We start from the raw sequence: 19,679 nt of genomic DNA on the forward strand, positions 1-19,679 counted from the left end.
CCACGGTGTATATATATGCACAGTGTCCAGGGGTACACAGAATAAACCCCATCTACTCCTAGGAGAATGTTTTATACAAATAGTTTTGCACAGACTTGACTACTAAACAAAACATTTTTTAAGCATGTGTGAGAGACAGAAACAGGAACGGAGAGAGACGAGAAGCATCAACTCTTGGTTGCATCATCTTAGTTGTTCGCAGATTGCTTCTCATACATGCTTTGACCGGGGAGGGGGGTGAGGCTCCAGCTGAGCCAGTGACCCCTTGATCAAGACAGCAACCTTGGGCTCAAGCCAGAGACCTTTGGGCTCAAGCCAGTGATCAAGGGATCATGTTGATGATCCCTTACTCAAGCTGGTGACCCTGCGCTCCAGCATGCTGAACCCACACTCAAGCCAGTGACCTCAGGGTTTCGAACCTGGGACCTCAGTGTCCCAGGTTGATGCTCCACCCACTGCGCCACCATCGGTCAGGCCTAAACAAAACATTTCTACACACTGATACGTGCTGGAGACACTTCAGATTCTTCCACTCTCAAGTTAGACCATCAGTGTTTAACAAATGTAGCAATCCCATCTAGGAGATGAAGATATGTTAATCATAATGATAGCTACCATTTACTTTGTACTTATGATATACCAGATATTTTGATGAGAGTTATATATACATTATCTCAGATCTCATAACACAAACATGTACTAGCAGTAATATAGTTGTTTATATTATAATAATATAATCTTCGGAAACTAAGGTAAAAAAAGGTGAGAAAAAACTTTTCCACGTTCATCCAGCCAGTAAGCAGAAGAGTCTGTATTGGTCCAAGGGCTGTCTGGCTCCAAAGCCAAGGATCTTAATTGCTGCCTCAGAAATATGAAATTGAGGTGCAGAATCTTCAACGGAAAGATCCTTAATCCAGTCACGTATCTCTCCGTCCCTGAAGTTTTCCTAGCTATAACATTAGGATAATACCTATCCCTCTCTTCATCATAATGAGGATACAGAAGCTCATGGGACACACTGGCTCACAGAACCCATTTTAAAGCTGAAAAGAACCTTGGTCACACAAAAACTTGTACATGAATGTTTATGGCAGCCAAACAGTAAAAACAACCCAAATGTCTATCGAGCAATGAATGAATAAACAAAATATGTTCTGGCCACACAATGGAATAGCCTTCAGCCATAAAAATAAAAGAAGTACTGATACATGCTACAATGTGGATGAACCTTGGAAACACTATGAGACGCCAGTCACAAAGGGTCACACATGAATGATGCCATTTATATGAAATGCCCAGAACAGGCAAACCCATAAAGACAGAGTAGCTTAGTGGTTGTCAGGGCATTGGGTGGAGAGTTAGGAGGAGTGGGAGAGTAGCTGCTAATAGGTACAGGCTTCCTTTCTTTTTTTAACTGAATTTATTGGAGTGACACTGGTTAACAAAATTATACAGGTTTCACCGTACAATTCTACAACATACCATCTGTACACTGTATTGTGTGTTCACTTCCCCAAGTAGGTACAAGGTGTAGACTATTTGGTCTATAATTATATAGTGGTGACAGTAGCACAACTCTATAAATAAACTAAAAACCACTGAGCTATACACTTTTAAAAAGTAAATGTTATGGTATGTGAATTATATCTAAATAGAGCTATTATTAAAAAAAAAAAAAGAACCTTGAAAGCCACAGCATCAAAGGAAATATATTTAAAAACACTTTGAACAAAAGCAAATGTGCTACATTTGAGATATTATTATACCTTTCAGGCTTATAAAAACATTATACATACATATATATATACACACACACACACACACACACACACACATTGTTAAAAAAAAAAAAAAAGCAAGACCTTCTATCATTTCGGCAGGTTGTTTTCTTGTCCTAGGAGAATATTAATTCACTTCCAAGTACCATTCAACTCCTCAAGTTCCTGAATACCCAGTTAATAAAACGAAAATATAATGCAATCTAAACGCGCTGCTGATGGAAACCCCAGGGAATTGTCCTGCTTAACAAGAGAAAGGCAAAAAAAACAACAAAAACCCAGCCACTAAACTCAACCAGGTTCTACATTCAAGGCCGAAGAGGATAAGAAGAATCTAGATCTAGTAGAAATGTTATCCTCCTATGTTCTTTGGGGAGCAGCATTTCAGGTTTTTCTACAGAGAAATTAGGCAAAGGAACCTCAACTATAAAGGCACCGCTTTAGTAAAATAACCATCAACACTGAAACAAACCCTGACCTTCATAGACCGCGTCACATAAACACACTCTTATTTTCGTGTCAACGGCACTTGCATGAGGTTCATGTTTTTACCCCCATTTTAAGGACAAGGAAAGTGAGGCACAAACAAGCCCCCCCAGCTAATGGGAAACGGAGTAAAAATTCAACATGCATCTAAATTCCAAGCCCTGGACTCCCGCTATGTCCAGATAATGTTGGCGTTCTCCCGTCCTCTCTCTTGGCCGCCTAGCTTTCACCACGTCAGAAAGCAGAGTTCTTTTGGAAAGTGGACTTAGCCCTCAAGAAATAATTTTCCCTTTAACTGTTCTGGTGTGCTGTAGTCCTTTTCTTCAGTCTCCGTAAGAAAACATTTGCTCAAGCATAAGTACAAAGTAAATGTTTTTGAACAAATAAGTCAATTTTTTGCGGCCAGGCCTATCGGGTTAGTTTAATCTTTCCTGACTAATGAATGAAGACTCAAACGCCTATATGATCTTAACAAGGTTAGAGATTCCCTTTCCCAGTTGCTGAAAATGATTTTAGAACTGAGTCAGAAATGCTGTTACTGAGCTGGCCCTCCAAATGACTTCTTTTTTTTTTTTTTTGTATTTTTTCTGAAGCTGGAAACGGGGAGAGACAGTCAGACAGACTCCCGCATGCGCCCGACTGGAATCTACCCCGCACGCCCACCAGGGGGCGACGCTCTGCCCACCAGGGGGCGATGCTCTGCCCCTCCAGGGCGTCGCTCTGCCGCGACCAGAGCCACTCTAGCGCCTGGGGTAGAGGCCAAGGAGCCATCCCCAGCACCCGGGCCATCTTTGCTCCAATGGAGCCTTGGCTGCGGGAGGGGAAGAGAGAGACGGAGAGGAAGGAGGGGGTGGGGGTGGAGAAGCAAATGGGCGCTTCTCCTATGTGCCCTGGCCAGGAATCAAACCCGGGACTTCTGCACGCCAGGCCGACGCTCTACCGCTGAGCCAACCGGCCAGGGCCCCAAATGACTTCTTGAGGAACTGTCCAACTCTTCCCTGCCACCCAAGCAAAGGGTGATTTGATTGATTCCCTAGCTAGGAAACCTGCACTTGAATTCTCACCTTTCATATACAATCTGATATTTCATATCAGGTACATTCTGACATGAATGTATCTCTCTCTTTCTCTTTTGCTCTCTCTCCTTCCCTTCCTTTCTTCTTCCCTCCCGGCCCCTCCTCCCCTTCCATTCTTTCCTCCTCTACCTCTCTTTCCTCTCCCTTTCTCTAGTAGTAGCATTTACTTCACCCTTCCTTGAGAGGCATGAAAGCTTTAACCAGTCTCAGAGTACCCATGGGAAGCAACTAGGACACAGACTAGTGAAATAACTTCACTCATTTGAATTAGTGGAGGCACCCAGAATCTACGATATGCAGCTCTAGCTAAGCCTTTCCCAAAGCCCTAAGCACCAAACACGAACCATGTAGACAAGGGCTGTGCTCTCATGGGGTTGTGAGTGCTCAGGGATGAGATCAGAGTAGAAGTCCTTTTCCCCTCTAGTAATTGAAGAGTTTGTTGTTTTATTTTCAACATACAAGAAGGATTGAGGTACAAGGGTAAATCCAGCTCTTAACACAAAAATGGGTGGATTCAGATAGTAGGGCATTAACAGCATTCCTGCATTTGTTAAAAAGGTCTGTTCTGTATATAAACTAGATTCCCACCTATTCCAGCCCTCCAATTCTTTCTTGCCAACAACTTTACAGTCTTGACCCTGGTTAATTCATTCATACTTTCATAACACCACCCTAGAAAGGTATAAGTAAAGAATTTTTACTTAATGTGGAAATAAAGAAAACAAATTTTAAATACAGATACACACTTCCTTTCATATTTAAGTAATACAAAGGAAGGTACATTCACAAATATAACACCAATAAAAACCTTTTGCTCTAGCAATTTTCCCTATGCTTTTCAGTTTAAAGATGACACCATTTAATATTTGAACTAAATGTAGTATCGTAATTTCACCAGTGAGACTTTCTCTAGGTAAAGGATTCACAGACTTTTTGCACTATAAAGAAATGTCAGAAATCATTATACACAACACCTTCATTTTAAAAATAAGAAAACTTCCAAGTTAAGGGAGTGTTGAAGCCTCATAGCTGGCTAAGGACAGGAAAGGGTCTTGGCTCGTGACCTGTCGTTTGGCACAGCTCAAGTCCTCGCAGACGCAAAATACCTGACTTGTTGATAGAATACCAAAAGCAACAAACGTGAGAACTACTCTTACTATATCTGTGATTGACATTCTATAGAAGCTCTGCTTCAACTTTCAGTATTTCATACCATACTCTTAACGTGTGACTCACCCTGCTGAGCTGATCCAATAACCTCTGGTTCTGTTCTGATAATTCCTGGACGGCCCGAGTTTTTTCCCGGTCAGCTTCCCGTAGATGAACTTGCTGCCTCTCCAACTCGTCCTGCAGTTGCTTCACGTCACTCTCCAGCTCCGACACACGCCCTTCCCACTCGCCTTCTCGGTTCTCAAATCGTCGTCTTAGCTCGTGTTTCTCTTGTTCTAAGTGCTGGGTGAAATGTGAAGGGGACTTAAAACTGTTCAAAATGCCACAGACGTTTTATTCCCTCCCTTTGCACCCTCTCCTAACTTCTTTTTCCCAGTTTGTCAGCACAACAAAAACACTGCCACTTAGGAAAAGTTGCCCATTTCACAGCTATGAAAATATTCCCTCCTTCCAGAGTAGAAAGGGAGTTGGTTTCATATGGAGAATGCCATTCCTGTTTAAAGTACTTAATGTTACTGTGCTTATTCCTGTCCCTGGGCATGGGACTGCAGACTTAGGGATTCACTTAAAATTTAGCAAGTCATCTAATTAATTGGTGACCTACACACTTAAAATGACTACTTAAGAAGGCTTCTGTTGAAATCATCTATTCTGCCTGACATAATACCAGGCACTTAGAATCACAGAATTTTCAGAGGTGGAAAGAACTCCAGAGATCCTTCAGATTAACCACCCTTTCTTATTGCGACAGAAGAGGTTAAGTAACAAGCTCAAAGGCCAGTACTAGTAAATGACAGAGCTGGGATTTGTACCTAAGTCAATTGACTCTATTTAGTGCTCTAAATCAAAACACAATAAATATTTGTTGCTACATACAGCATTTATTTCAAAATCATTAAGGCAAATTCAGGTTCAGGCCTACTTTAGATCATGGCCTAAGAGCCCTGCATATTTATTTCTGATCCATACATTAATTCTTCAGTGCTATGGGCCAGCCAGTGCAGGGGAGATAGTGATGAGCAAGACAGACAGTCCTTGCCAGTATGGAGTCTTTTACTTTGTTTTATTATTATTATTTTTTTTTTTTGTATTTTTCTGAAGCTGGAAACAGGGAGAGACAGTCAGACAGACTCCCGCATGCGCCCGACCGGGATCCACCCGGCACGCCCACCAGGGGCGACACTCTGCCCACCAGGGGGCGATGCTCTGCCCCTCCGGGGCGTCGCTCTGCCATGACCAGAGCCACTCTAGCGCCTGGGGCAGAGGCCAAGGAGCCATCCCCAGCGCCCGGGCCATCTTTGCTCCAATGGAGCCTTGGCTGCGGGAGGGGAAGAGAGAGACAGAGAGGAAGGAGGGGGGGTGGAGAAGCAAATGGGCGCTTCTCCTATGTGCCCTGGCCGGGAATCGAACCCGGGTCCCCCGCACGCCAGGCCGACGCTCTACCGCTGAGCCAACCGGCCAGGGCATACTTTGTTTTATTTTTAAGGTGAGAGGAGGGGAGACAGTGAGGCAGACTCTCATACGTGCCTTGACTGGGATCCACCTGTCAAACCTGTCTGGGGCTGATGCTCAGAGCAACCGAGCTATTCTCAGCACCTGGGGCCACAGTCCAACCAATTAATCCATTGGCTGTGACAGGAAGAGGGAGAAAAGGGGGAGAGGGAGGGAAGGAGAAGCAGATGGTTGCTTCTCCTGTGTGCCCTGACCAGGAATCAAACCTGGGACATCCAAATGCTGGGCTGATACTCTGTCCACTGAGCCACCAGCCAGGGCCATGTACAGAGTCTTTATTCTAGTGCAAGAGCTGATACAAGTTAATAAGCTGTGTGTGACAAATGACAAATGGTATGTAAGAAAAATACATATGGTCTGAAGTAGCAGCTCAATAGAAAATTATTCTTTTGGATTGTAGGAAATAAGAACATTATTTTGTTTCTGTGAGACAAATACAAATACCTCTTTTAAGAGGCAAGTATGTTCTCCTACTTAAAAAGTATAGTATGGCTTGACCTCTGGTGGCGCAGTGGATAAAGTGTCGACCTGGAACACTGATATTGCCCGTTCGAAACCCTGGGCTTGCCTGGTCAAGGCACATATGGGAGTTGATGCTTCCTGCTCCTCCCCCCTTCTCTCTCTCTTTTGCTCTCTCTCCTTCACCTCTATAAAGTGAATAAAAAAATTTTTTTAAAGTATAGTATGTACAAAAAAGCCAAGCCTATATCAAAAGGCATATAAAAAATATAAGTTAAGGCCCTGGCCAGTTGGCTCAGCAGTAGAGCGTCGGCCTGGTGTGCGGGGGACCCGGGTTCGATTCCTGGCCAGGGCACATAGGAGAAGCGTCCATTTGCTTCTCCACTCCCCCCCTCCTTCCTCTCTGTCTCTCTCTTCCCCTCCCGCAGCCAAGGCTTCATTGGAGCAAAGATGGCTCGGGCGCTGAGGATGGCTCCTTGGCCTCTGCCCCAGGCGCTAGAGTGGCTCTGGTCGCAGCAGAGCGATGCCCCGGAGGGGCAGAGCATTGCCCCCTGGTGGGCAGAGCGTCGCCCCTGGTGGGTGTGCTGGGTGGATCCCAGTCGGGCGCATGCGGGAGTCTGTCTGACTGTCTCTCCCCGTTTCCAGCTTCAGAAAAATACAAAATATATATATATATAAGTTAAAACTCTGGTATAATGGTCCAAAGTATACCCACCTGAACCCCAATTCCAAAGACTGTGATTCAGTTAAGAATGGGATGAGGCTTAGGTATGCATGCATCCACCCACCTAAGTTCTACAGGAAACGCTGATGCACTGAAGGTTGATATCAAGCAAGACATTATTTCAACAGGCTAACAGGAGCATAAGAATCTTCTCTTCAGAATCCTCAGTCATCTCTCCTCCTTGCGAAGCTACAATCTTATTTTATCCAAGATCTCACTTTTCAAATATCTTTTGGAATGCTTTTTTTGTTTTTGACGGGGTGAGGGGGAGCTTGAAGGGCCAATGTATAGTTATACATGAAAATCAGTCCCATTACTTCACATCTGAGATGTGTCTAAAAAAGAGATGATCTCATTGCATCTGACATCTTATTCCTCTTATTTTGCTCTGGGTGACTTGTGAATATTTCTAAAAAGTCAAATTTACCCACCCAAAGATGAACATTTATTATGATAGAGCAGTCCAGATAAGGTGCCAAAAGATAAAAACAATGATCCAAAATTAAAATTCTGAGCATGTGATCAAAGACAGTTTGTTAATAAATATTGAAATAAATGTACAACCTCCCCAGTTGAGCACTTTAAGGCAGGCATCCCCAAACTACAGGCCCGCAGGCTGCACGCGGTCCCCTGAGGCCATTTATCCGGCCCCCCACTGCACTTCCAGAAGGGGCACCTCTTTCATTGGTGGTCAGTGTACTGAAGTACTGTATGTGGCGGCCCTCTAATGGTCTGAGGGACAATGAACTGGCCCCCCCCCCGTTGTAAAAAGTTTGGGGACCCCTGCAGGGAATACGCATTTGGATATAGCAGTTCTAGCATATTTGTTGAAAAAGTCACGTTATATTTTTACTTTCTATAGCCTTAGCGTGCAGCATGTGGGAGAAGGAATGACAAAGGAGGGACCTCTCGTCAGCACAAGAGTTTTCTGCTCTATGCTTCCCTCCTGTTGCTCAATTTCCAAAATGAGAATGTTTTAGTCACTGTAGATAGTTCAGAAACATGAAATGCCGACACAAATGCTAATTTCAACCCTAGGTTGTGATTCTTGGTTGTACTGAGCTTTTCCAAAATGAAAAAGATTGAGCAGAAGGCAGCAGCAAGAACCCAGTAACCACAGTGTTACTTGGAGGCCAGATAAATTAGGCTTGTGTTCTAAAAGAACAGGGAGACTTAAAAATATTCAGCAAACAGCTGTTAGTGAACAGCCCAACCAAGCAACTAAAACAATCCAATCCACTTGGGGGGCGGGGCTGAGGACAGGTGGTGCTGATCAATCTATTCTGTCTTTACATTTCTTTGGACATGTGACTAAGATCCTAATTTAGGTTTTCCAACACTTGGGCGGAAAAAATTTTTTTTCCTCATAAACATGCAGAATTCAGTCTTTTACCTACTCTGAAAAAAGAAAGGTTTCTCCTAGATTTATATTTTCAATTAAGCGTTAAATTACCCAGTATTCACTAGGCAGAACCATCAGCAAGTGTGGTGGGCAGGAAACTCTGCCCACGTTATTCCTTGTTTCTCGGGGCAATACGGTATCTTAAAAGTTAATATCTACACCTAAAACTAATACAAAATATGTCCATTATACCTCAATAAAGAGAAAAAAGAGGGAAAAAGTATCAAAACTGTCAAGGTCATAAAAAACTTGGAAAGTCTAAGACACTGTCACAGCAAAAGAGACTAAGAAGATATGAAAACTAAATGTAATGTGATATCCTGGATGGAATCCTGGAACAGGTTAAGGCTAAGGCAATCTGAATTAACAACTTAAGTTAATAATACAATATCAGCATTGGTTCCTTAATTAAGGCAAATGTCTCCTACTAATGTAAGATGTTAACAGACGCAACTGGGTGCAGGGCATATGAAAACTCTCTGCACCATCTTTCCAATTTTTCTGAAAATCTAAAACCATTCTGAAAAGAAATAAAATTTATTTAAAAGTCTGAAAAATAAAAGCTATTATTATTAGTTTACCTAAAATTGGATGTCACAGAAATAGATTTCTGTAAAGAACCCAAAAGCAACACCATTTTCATAAGTTCAGGATATGGTTCTTAAAAATACAAAGTAAATGTACTATTTTTTTTATGTGGACCAAGCACTAAAAATAAAGGACCCCTAGGTTTACTTCCCTAATTCTACCAGTGACTCTCATTATGTAATCATTTTTCATTACTTGTTTTGCCCTCTTTAAAAAAATAGGCACTGACCAGGTAACTCAGTTGGTCAGTGTCCTTCCCATTGCCAAGGTTGTGGGTTCAATCCCCAATCAGGGCATATATAAGAAATCAACCAATGAATGCATGAATGGGTGGAGCAACAAATCGGGGTTTCTTTCTTTTTGTTCTTCTTTCCATTCCTTTCTCTCTCTAAAATCAATAAATTAAAAAAAAAAAAAAAAAAAAGAACATGAGACTTGGCCTAGGGAAGGGAGAAGAAAATGTAATTGAGGGAAAAGACCACTTCAGCAGTAAGAGATAATTCCCTCTCAACTGGACAGGGAAAAACGAGGATCCTGTACATTAAAAGCAATTATTTTAAAAAACTAAACATTTAATCTCTGAAGAAAATGACTGTTTTATTAGTTCATATTCTGGAGGAGGAGGGGGGACCTAAGGACCGGGCTAGATATGTTTTAAAAGCAAAAAGGCCAGTTGTAGATGCAAAACAATAAATTTTTTTAAAAATGCCTTTAGAGGCCCTGGCCGGTTGGCTCAGTGGTAGAGTGTCGGCCTGGTGTGCAAGAGTCCCAGGTTCGATTTCCGGCCAGGGCACACAGGAGAAGTGCCCATCTGCTTCTCACCTCTCCCCCTCTCCTTCCTCTCTGTCTCTTCCCCTCCCGCAGCCAAGGCTCCATTGGAGCAAAGTTGGCCCGGGCGCTGAGGATGGCTCTATGGCCCCTGCCTCAGGTGCTAGAATGGCTCTGGTTGCAACAGAGCAATGCCCCGGATGGGCAGAGCATCGCCCCCTGGTGGGCATGCTGGGTGGATCCCAGTCTGGCGCATGCGGGAGTCTGACTGCCTCCCCGTTTCCAACTTCAGAAAAATACAAAAAAAAAAAATGCCTTTAGAATTTGAAGCATATGAAAACCTGATTCACTGACTGAATAAAACACAGGACAGTTAATTTAAGGATTAAAAAAAAAAATAACCAAAACCTTAGTCTTTCAAATTAAACTGAATCTTCATTTTAACCCTAAAGGATAACATCTGATAACGTTTAGTGGAGGAGTTAGCCAAAAACCATATAGACATAAAGCACAGATACAGATAACAGGGTGGCAATAGCCAGAGGGGAAGGTGGAATGGCAGTAAGAGGGGGTGGAGGTAAGGGGAGGGGAGCAAAGGGGGGAAAAGAAGGTGGAAAGAGACTTTGCATGGTGCATCGGGGGCACTATGTGGTGTGTAAATGGTGTTATATTGAGTAGAACACTTGAAACGATGTCAACACAATAAATTTAAAAATTAATTAAAGAAAAGAAGAATCAGAGGCTTGAGCAGGAAGGGGGGATGGTCTTTGAGACAGGAGTCCATCATTCCGCCTGGTCATGGCACCTGAGTAATTCCCTTTTGCACCAGCACTTGCCTCACGAGCTTGGCTCTCATTGGAGCAGGCAGCTAAACCTGTGCTTTGGTCACAATCTTAGTTAATTTGTTAACCTGCATTCCAAATGCCAACAATGTGGCAGGGCATATGTTTGAAGGTGAAGCTCACACTTTGACTACCTAGGTTTAAATGTAGTTGTCACCTAACAAGCGAAGTGATCTTGGGTGCGGTCTGAATTTCCTCAGCTGCAAATGGGGTTAAAAACAGAATCTACCTCAGGGGTCGGGAACGCCACATATTTTAAAATGTGTAATTCCATGAGAACCATACGACCCATGTACATTATGCATTATACAATAAAAATTTGGTGTTGTCCCAGAGGACAGCTGTGATTGGCTCCAGCCACCCATAACCATGAACATGAGCGGTAGGAAATGAATGGATTGTAATACATGAGAATGTTTTATATTTTTAACATTTTTTTTTCTTCATTTTTCCAAAGCTGGAAATGGGGAGACAGTCAGACTCCCGCATGCGCCCGACCGGGATCCACCCAGCATGCCCACCAGGGGGCGATGCTCTGCCCCTCTGGGGCGTCGCTCTGTTGCATCCAGAGCCATTCTAGCGCCTGAGGCAGAAGCCACAAAGCCATCCTCAGCGCCCAGGCCATCTTTGCTCCTGGCCTGTTGGCTCAGTGGTAGAGCGTCGGCCTGGCGTGCAGGAGTCCCAGGTTTGATTCCCGGCCAGGGCACACAGGAGAAGCGCCCATCTGCTTCTCCACCCCTCCCCCTCTCCTTCCTCTCTGTCTCTCTCTTCCCCTCCCACAGCCGAGGCTCCATTGGAGCAAACATTATTTTTTTAATTAAAGATTTGTCTGTGAGCCAGATGCAGCCATCAAAAGAGCCACATCTGGCTCACGAGCCATAGGTTTCCGACCCCTAATCTATCTCATAGTATTGTGGGGACTAAATGAGGCAAAACACATACACATACACACACACACACACACACACACGTATCTGATAACCTTTAAACCAGGGGTAGTCAACCTTTTTATACCTACCGCCCACTTTTGTATCTCTCTTAGTAGTAAAATTTTCTAACCACCCACTGGTTCCACAGTAATGGTGATTTAGAGAGTAGGGAAGTAAGTTTACTTTATAAAATTTATAAAACAGAGTTACAGCAAGTTAAAGCATATGATAATAATTACTTACCAAGTACTGTATGTCGATTTTCGCTAAGTTTGGCAGAATAAATCTTTATAAAACAACTTTCTATAGTTAAATCTATCTTTTTATTTATACTTTGGTTGCTCCGCTACCGCCCACCATAAAAGCTGGAACACCCACTAGTGGGTGTTAGGGACCAGGTTGACTAACGCTGCTTTAAACCATTAAAAACTTTAAAGAGCCCTGGCCGGTTCGCTCAGTGGTAGAGCGTCGGCCTGGCGTGTAGAAGTCCCGGGTTTGATTCCCGGCCAGGGCACACAGGAGAAGCACCCATCTGCTTCTCCACCCCTCCCCCTCTCCTTCCTCTCTGTCTCTCTCTTCCCCTCCTGCAACCAAGGCTCCATTGGAGCAAAGATGGCCCGGGCGCTGGGGATGGCTCCTTGGCCTCTGCCCCAGGCGCTAGAGTGGCTCTGGTTGCAACAGAGCGACGCCCCGGAGGGGCAGAGCATCGCCCCCTGGTGGACAGAGCGTCGCCCCTGGTGGGCGTGCTGGGTGGATCCCGGTCGGGCACATGCGGGAGTCTGTCTGACTGTCTCTCCCGGTTTCCAGCTTCAGAAAAATACAAAAAAAAACCCCCAAAAAACAAAAAAAAACTTTAAAGAATGTGTCTTTACTAAGAAGGCAGTGCAAGATCAAGTACTTTATGTTTTAAATGACCAAACAAAATCTTGGGTTTCGCACACAAAACTGGAGAGGTATTCAACATTAAGTTGTGAATAAGTAGAAAAGATCTTGAAAATGTCTGTTGGTCTTACAGTTAGAAAGGTGTCAATTTTGTGGTAAGAAAGCAGATAGGACTAAGACAAAACCAGTCTCATTATTTTTTATTATTTTTATTTTGTATTTTTTTTTCTGAAGCTGGAAACAGGGAGGCAGTCAGACAGACTCCCGCATGTGCCCGACCGGGATCCACCCGGCACGCCCACCAGGGGGCGATGCTCTGCCCATCCAGGGCGTCGCTCTGTCGCGACCAGAGCCATTCTAGCGCCTGGGGCAGAGGCCAAGGAGCCATCCCCAGCGCCCGGGCCACCTTTTGCTCCAATGGAGCCTCCACTGTGGGAGAGGAAGAGAGAGACAGAGAGGAAGGAGAGGGGGAGGGGTGGAGAAGCAGATGGGCGCCTCTCCTGTGTGCCCTAGCCAGGAATCAAACCCGGGACTTCCGCACACCAGGCCGACGCTCTACCGCTGAGCCAAACCGCCAGGGCCCAGTCTCATTATTTAACAGTCAAACTAACCTTGTCTCAGAGTCCACTCAGGTTTTTAATCTTTCAAACCAACCTGTGAGAAAATGTGATTCCAACTGTGTGACAGTTTGCGAAAAATCACAAATGCTTTTTTTTTAATTGATTGCTTTTAGAGAGATGGAGAGAAAGGGGAAGAGAGAGAAAGAGAGAGAGAGAGAGAGAGAGAAGCATTCACTTGTTGTTTCACTTAGTTGTGCACCCATTGGTTGCTTCCCGTACATCCCCTGGCCGGGGATTGAACCTGCAACCTAGGCATTTCGGGATTGAGCTAACTGGCCAGGGCCTATAAATGCTTTTCAAAGTAAGATCTGGTCTAAATGTTTGATCTAATTGAAATCATAGGTAGAGTGGCTGTGTTAATCTTAGGGAAGTATATTACCCAAGCAGTCATTCTAAAATTTAGGCTGCTTAAAAAATATACAGTGGACAAAATTCCCTTTCAGGTCACCAAATGAAATGAGCCCATTAATCAGGTTTGTCACTGTCATATTAACACTGGAAGCATTAACAAGGAACTAATGACAATATCTCTATAAAATATCTTTACATGTATGTTTTTAAAAAATTTTTAATGGTAATTTTCAAACATACCTAATAGAAATAGTATAACTGAACTCTCCATCACTCAGTTTCAATAATGCTCAGTACTTCCTTTTTTAAAAATAAACTTTAAAAATGTCATTTTTTAGCCCTGGCTGGATAGGTCAGTTCGTTAGAGCATTGTCCTGAAGAGCAGAGGTTGCCAGGATTTGATCCCCAGTCAGGGCGCATAAGAAACAAATCAATGTTCCTGCCTCTCTCTCTCCCTCTCTCCTTTCTTCTCTTGCTAAAATCAATAAATAAAAATTATCTTTAAATGTCATTTTAAAAATTGGTATATAGTACAGTGTTCCTTCCTCCTCTGCAGTTTTACTTCCCACAGTTTCAATTACCCATGGTCAACCTTGATTCAAAAATATTAAATGGAAAATTCCAGAAATAAGCAGTTCACAAGTTTTAAATTTTGCGCCCATCTGAGTAGTGTGATGAATCTCACACCCTCCCACTCTATCCTGCCTGGGAAGTGAATCATCCCTTTGTCCAGGGTATCCACACTGTACACAAACCCTGCCAGTTAGTCACTCAGTAGTCCTCTGGGTTATCAGATCGACTGTCTGGATACTGCAGTGCTTGTGTCCAGGTGACCCTTATTTTATTTTGTAATGGCTGCAAAGCACAAAGTAGCGATGCTGGTAATCTGGATATGCCAAAGAAACTGTGAAGCGTTTACTATAAGTGAAAAGGTGAAAGTTCTCAATTTAATTGTTCTATTTTATTATTAGTTGTTGTTAATCTCTTAACTGTGCCTAACTTATCATTTAAACTTTATCATAGGTGTGTAAGTATAGCAAAAAACAGTATAGATAGGGTTCAGTGCTATCTGTGGTTTCAGACATCCACTGTGGGGTCTTAGAACATCTCCTCCTCAGATAAAGGGGGACTACAGTACGCATAATGTAAAATTTACCATCCTAATTTTTAAGTGTACAGTTCAGTAGTGTTAAGTTGCACATTGTTGTGCAACCAACCTCCAAATATTAACTTTTAACACTAGAGTTCATAGGCTGACCTGAAGAGGAGTAAAGATTTAAAAAAAAAAAAAAGTTCAAGAGCTTTAAAGTATTTTATAAACTCAAAGGTAATTTTATTCTTTTACAATAGAGCCTTTCTCGTTAACAAATTTTGAAATCTTTTTCCTTTGTTGAAGAAATGTATAAAGGCTCCCCATGGAACCCAGGATGTGTGTAATTGCACACTCAGGGTTACTCTGAAATCTACCACTAATCAAACAGACTGATATGATGGTCCTTTCAAGTTTGCTGTCTCTTTAATCAAGTTCCTCACTGAAGGAATTTCAAATCAAGTATAAATCTCAGCAGTAGTACTTCTATACAGAGCCGCGTAATCTAATCTCTTTTTTAAAAAAGACACCCTTTTATTTGTAGACCTCTACTTCAAGTGAAAATTAAACAATTCAATTCATTGGGTTGCTTTTTGGCAGTCTACCTATAAGTTTCACAAACCACTTTTCAGAGAGGTATCTCAGGAGTTCATCGACAGGCAGACCTAGTTAACAGGCCAACTGAACCACAGGGCACTCATTGGTTTCCTTGTTTCTCCTTGATTTACTTTTGATATGCTGTTGGACTACAGACATAGTTAAATCTTATTATAGAAAACTTTCTGAATCTACATTCTGACTGTTCAACCAGTAGCAGGGATATGGAACCAGACTGGGGTGGATTTCAGACCTCATTCAGGACTGTACTGTTTCTATTATAACTAATTAAAAAACAAAAACAAAACTGGTTGCAACCAAAGTGGGTAACAGTAAATGCACAGGCAGAAAAAGATAAGCTCATCTCCAGTGCCATAGATGCCTCCCCTTTTTAAATCTCTCTAATTTTTAGAAATACTGGTGTCCATACCACTTTCAAGACCCTATTCTAGTTAAGGGCAAGAAATGGCAGAAATCTTACAGCACAGCTACTTTAATGGGATATTTATAAAAATAGTTGAAACAATATGATTCCCCTGTTTGACCAATGAATTGCATGTGTGAGACCCAGAATAGAGAAAAGTACTGTTTAAATACACATAAATACTGAGGTCCAAACTAAATCCACTACCATCGGTCACATGCTGCACCCAGGCTTGCCTGACTGCAATGGAACCACACTTCCTAATCCCCGAGTATTTGAAGGCTATATAAAGCTCCTTTAAGGGGCACTTGTTTCCCACAACTCTGAGCTGCTGGGAAGTTAAGACAAGGGCATCTGGAGGCCTTAACGCCCAAACTGGAAAGCTTTAGGCTAACACCCTGATTAGAGATTAACTATTTCTCTGAAAACCTGAAGCATGCTCTAAATGCTTCCCCTTTCTCGTTTCCCTGTGTGCAGACATCACCTCCGTGCTGTATAAATTAGTCATACTGTAAGCTCTATTTTAGATGCTGTGTACAGTACATACGTAGCGTGGCCCACAGCGGTTGGAGCCATGCATGGACCCGTGTATTGTGAACAGGGTGGAAAAGTCAGGTGAATTCAATGGATGCCCTGGTCTGATATCTGAAACCCCCCATGCTACCCCAAAGCTTCCAGACGGGTTTCTGTAAGGTAGAGTGGGCAAGGAAGGGGTGGGGTGCGGAAGAATGGGTGAGCGGCTTCTGAAGCTGCCCAGGGCCCGGCGGGTGCCTGGGCTCCCTCCGCTTCCCACCCATCCCAGGAGGCGTCCTTACCTCCAGTTTATCTGTCAGCTCCTTGTGCATCTGTTCGTACTGCCGGCTCATGTCCTGGTTCCTCTCGAGCAGCGCCTTGCCCAGTCGGGCCGCCAACACCAGGTCCTTCTCCTTCTGCCGGATCACCGACAGCAGCTCGGGGTCCTGGGCGGGCGGCGTCTGCAGTCCGGCCCCGTCGGCAGGAGCCCCGGGCTCGGCCGGAGGATGCTCCCCGGGGTCGGCCGGCCGCTCCCCGGCCGCCAGCAGCGCCAGCTCCTCCTCTAACGCCAGTTCCAGCTCCCCGGGGCCCCCGTGGAAGGAGACCAGGGCGGCGGCGGCTGGACTCCCCACCGTGTCCGTGGCCGCCGCAGGCAGCTCCATGCAGCAGGCGCTGTCCGGCTCGGCGGGTGCTGAAGCGGGGCCGGCCAAGCCCAGGCAGAAGGCGGACATGGCCCGCGCGCGCGGAGCCCGCAGCGGTGCGGCCCGGCCGGCGCGCGCCAGGCTGCAGGGGGGAGGGGCCCCGCCGCACCGCCCCGCGCCTCGCCTCGCGCCGCGGCACGCGCCCCCCGGTCCCCGCGAGCCCTGGGCGCGGCGCGCGCCGGCCCGCCCCTCCCCCACGCCGGCGGCACGCGCCCCCGCCCCCCGCCCGGGCTCGGCCGCTCCGCGTGCGCTGTGGAGGAGGACGGGGCGGCAAAGGTGGGCCGAGCGAGGGAAGAACGCCGCCGCCGAGGGGCCGCGGCGCTGGGGGGGATCCCGCTCGCGGGGAGGAACGCCGCCGCCGCCGGGTTTTCAGCCGCCCTGTTGCTGCTGCTGCTGCCGCTGCCGCCACCGGCCGGGCAGCGCTTCACCAGGCGGGCTGCGTTCCGCTGTGGCTTCGACGCTCGTTGCTGCTGCTGCCGGCGATCGCTCTCTGCAGCCGCCCTCCATGTCCCTGGGCTCCGCGGCAGTCCCAGCAGCAGCGGCGGCGGCGGCGGCTGCTGCAGGCGCCGAAGAGGCGGCTCCACATCGCGCGCCGCGCAGCCCGGCGAGCTCCTTCCTGCAGCGCTCGGCTCCTCCCGCTCACCGGGCCGGCCGCACCCCGCCCCGGGCTTCCGGCCGCGCCCCTCTCCCCGCCCCTCGCCGGCGCCTGACGCGCGCGGGCACCTGTTCGCCGCGCCCGCGCTGGATTCGCCGGCTCATGGGTCTCCTCAGCGGCGCCCAGGTGGCGCCGGCGGCTTTAACCCCTATGTTGCCTGACGCACCGGGGTGACCGCGCGCGCCGCCAGTGGAAGTGGCCCCAGCTCAGATGGGCTCCCGGGAGATACCGCGCCCTGGGCGGGGCGGTGGCAGCAGGTGTGTTCCCGCCCCCAGCACCCTCACATCAGGGAGTGGTCTCGCTCTCACCTCTTAGCCCCGCCCCAGCCTCATTCTTACCTCGTAGCATGGCCCGCCCCCAACCTCGTTCTCTCCTAGGTGCGCGGCCCCGCCCCCAGCCTCCTTCTCACCTCAAATCGTGGCCCCGCCCCCGGCCTCGCTCCCACCTCTGGGCTCCAGCATAATCTCATAATCTGGTGAGGCCCAGTCTTGTTGCCATCTCTTAGGTGGTCTCCAAGGAGATTGGGGACATTCCTCCACGACAGGTGGCCAAGCCCCGAGAGAGACTCGCAGTCACGGAATTTAAGTCTGGGCTCCCACGAGAGCTAAACAGTCAGGAGAGGGAGCCCTAGAGAGCAATAGAAGGGATGATCTCAGAAACCCTGCATTTTAATGATGATGACTCAGGAATGTAAAGGACCAGAACCTTGGAAACAATAGCCCTGAAAGAAGGGAGTTATATTGAGAAATAACAAAAAACACTCCTCACAGAGGAGAATAGGCAGCAAAGACTGTCCCTAGTAATTATTTGTTTATTAGGCACTTAGTGGGTGCTAAGTCTGGTGTTAAGTGCTCTTTAAACCCATTATTTTAGATAATCCTCACAAGAACTTTAGGAAGTGAGCACTGGTACTCTTCCCATATTTACAGAGGAGGAAATTGAGGCCTCAAGAGATGGCGTCATCTGCCCAGGCCATTACAACAGGATCAGATCCAGGCAGGCTGACTCCAGGGTTCAGGTAAATCATTATTCTTTACTTTTTTCACACATGAGAAGTCTTGAGGAAGATCAGTGGTCACTGGTGATCAAGATGGCCTCCGTCGATACAGAAGGTGGTATCAGGGAAGCTTCCTGCAATGATACAAAGGACTGAAGAGCCTGCTTGGGGGATTCCAGTCAGTTTTTGCTCTGACCTCATCGGTGATGCTTGGTCTCCTATTTTCAAAAATTATTCTGTATGAAGCTAGAATCAGTCCCTCTTCTTTCCCTTTCCTCTTAAACAACAAGTCTCCTTTGAGTTAAATCATACCTCGATTCTTTTCATCACAGTGAGATGAAAATTTCAGGACAAGAGGCTGAAACGGGTCAAACTGTTTCTCATGGCTTTTATTCCGTATTAAATTCAAAGCCTACCACTGTTCAAATATAGTCTAACCTTGCCCTGGCCGGTTGGCTCAGCGGTAGAGCGTCCGCCTAGCGTGCGGAGGACCCGGGTTCGATTCCCGGCCAGGGCACACAGGAGAAGCGCCCATTTGCTTCTCCACCCCTCCGCCGCGCTTTCCTCTCTGTCTCTCTCTTCCCCTCCCGCAGCCAAGGCTCCATTGGAGCAAAGATGGCCCGGGCGCTGGGGATGGCTCCTTGGCCTCTGCCTCAGGCGCTAGAGTGGCTCTGGTCGCAATATGGCGACGCCCAGGATGGGCAGAGCATCGCCCCCTGGTGGGCAGAGCATCGCCCCTGGTGGGCGTGCCGGGTGGATCCCGGTCGGGCGCATGCGGGAGTCTGTCTGACTGTCTCTCCCCATTTCCAGCTTCAGAAATGAAAAAAAAAAAAAAAAACAAATATAGTCTAACCTCAAACTGAAGGTGAGAATCTGAAAGGCCCTGAGCCTTGAGGCGGGCTTTGTTCACTTGTTGATTGGAAAGGAGACAGACAGTAGAAAGGTTCCCACATCCGTTTTAGAGCCAAATTTTGGCATTTGACCATGGTACCATTCCAACAATTCTAACACTTTTTATTATGCCCTCAAGTGCAGAATTGAGGGCCCCTGGTGAGATCAACTGCAATTCCCTTTTGTCTTTTTTTCATCCGAAAAGGACAAATTTCTCCCTAATC

The 19,679-nt window shown here is 46.1% G+C and overlaps 1 protein-coding gene and 1 non-coding gene across 4 annotated transcripts in view; one reads left to right on the top strand and one right to left on the bottom strand.

Annotated features, from left to right (window-relative positions):
* BICDL1 (BICD family like cargo adaptor 1) overlaps window positions 1-17,092 on the bottom strand; it is an 89,177-nt gene extending 72,085 nt beyond the window's left edge. For all 3 annotated transcript variants that reach the window (XM_066370785.1, XM_066370783.1, XM_066370784.1), the window contains exons 1-2: window positions 16,514-17,092; window positions 4,577-4,792 (exon numbers count right to left, since the gene is read on the bottom strand). In XM_066370785.1, coding sequence (XP_066226882.1) covers window positions 4,577-4,792; window positions 16,514-16,942 — 645 coding nt within the window. In that variant the 5' untranslated portion in view covers window positions 16,943-17,092. The remainder of the gene's footprint in view (window positions 1-4,576; window positions 4,793-16,513) is intronic.
* A 1,913-nt stretch (window positions 17,093-19,005) lies between these two features.
* TRNAA-AGC (transfer RNA alanine (anticodon AGC)) lies at window positions 19,006-19,081 on the top strand. Its single transcript has one exon. It is a non-coding gene; the product is annotated as a tRNA-Ala (tRNA).
* Window positions 19,082-19,679: the final 598 nt, after the last annotated feature.

This window comes from Saccopteryx leptura, chromosome 2, assembly GCF_036850995.1.
Source record: "Saccopteryx leptura isolate mSacLep1 chromosome 2, mSacLep1_pri_phased_curated, whole genome shotgun sequence".
NCBI classification, from domain to species: domain Eukaryota; kingdom Metazoa; phylum Chordata; class Mammalia; order Chiroptera; family Emballonuridae; genus Saccopteryx; species Saccopteryx leptura.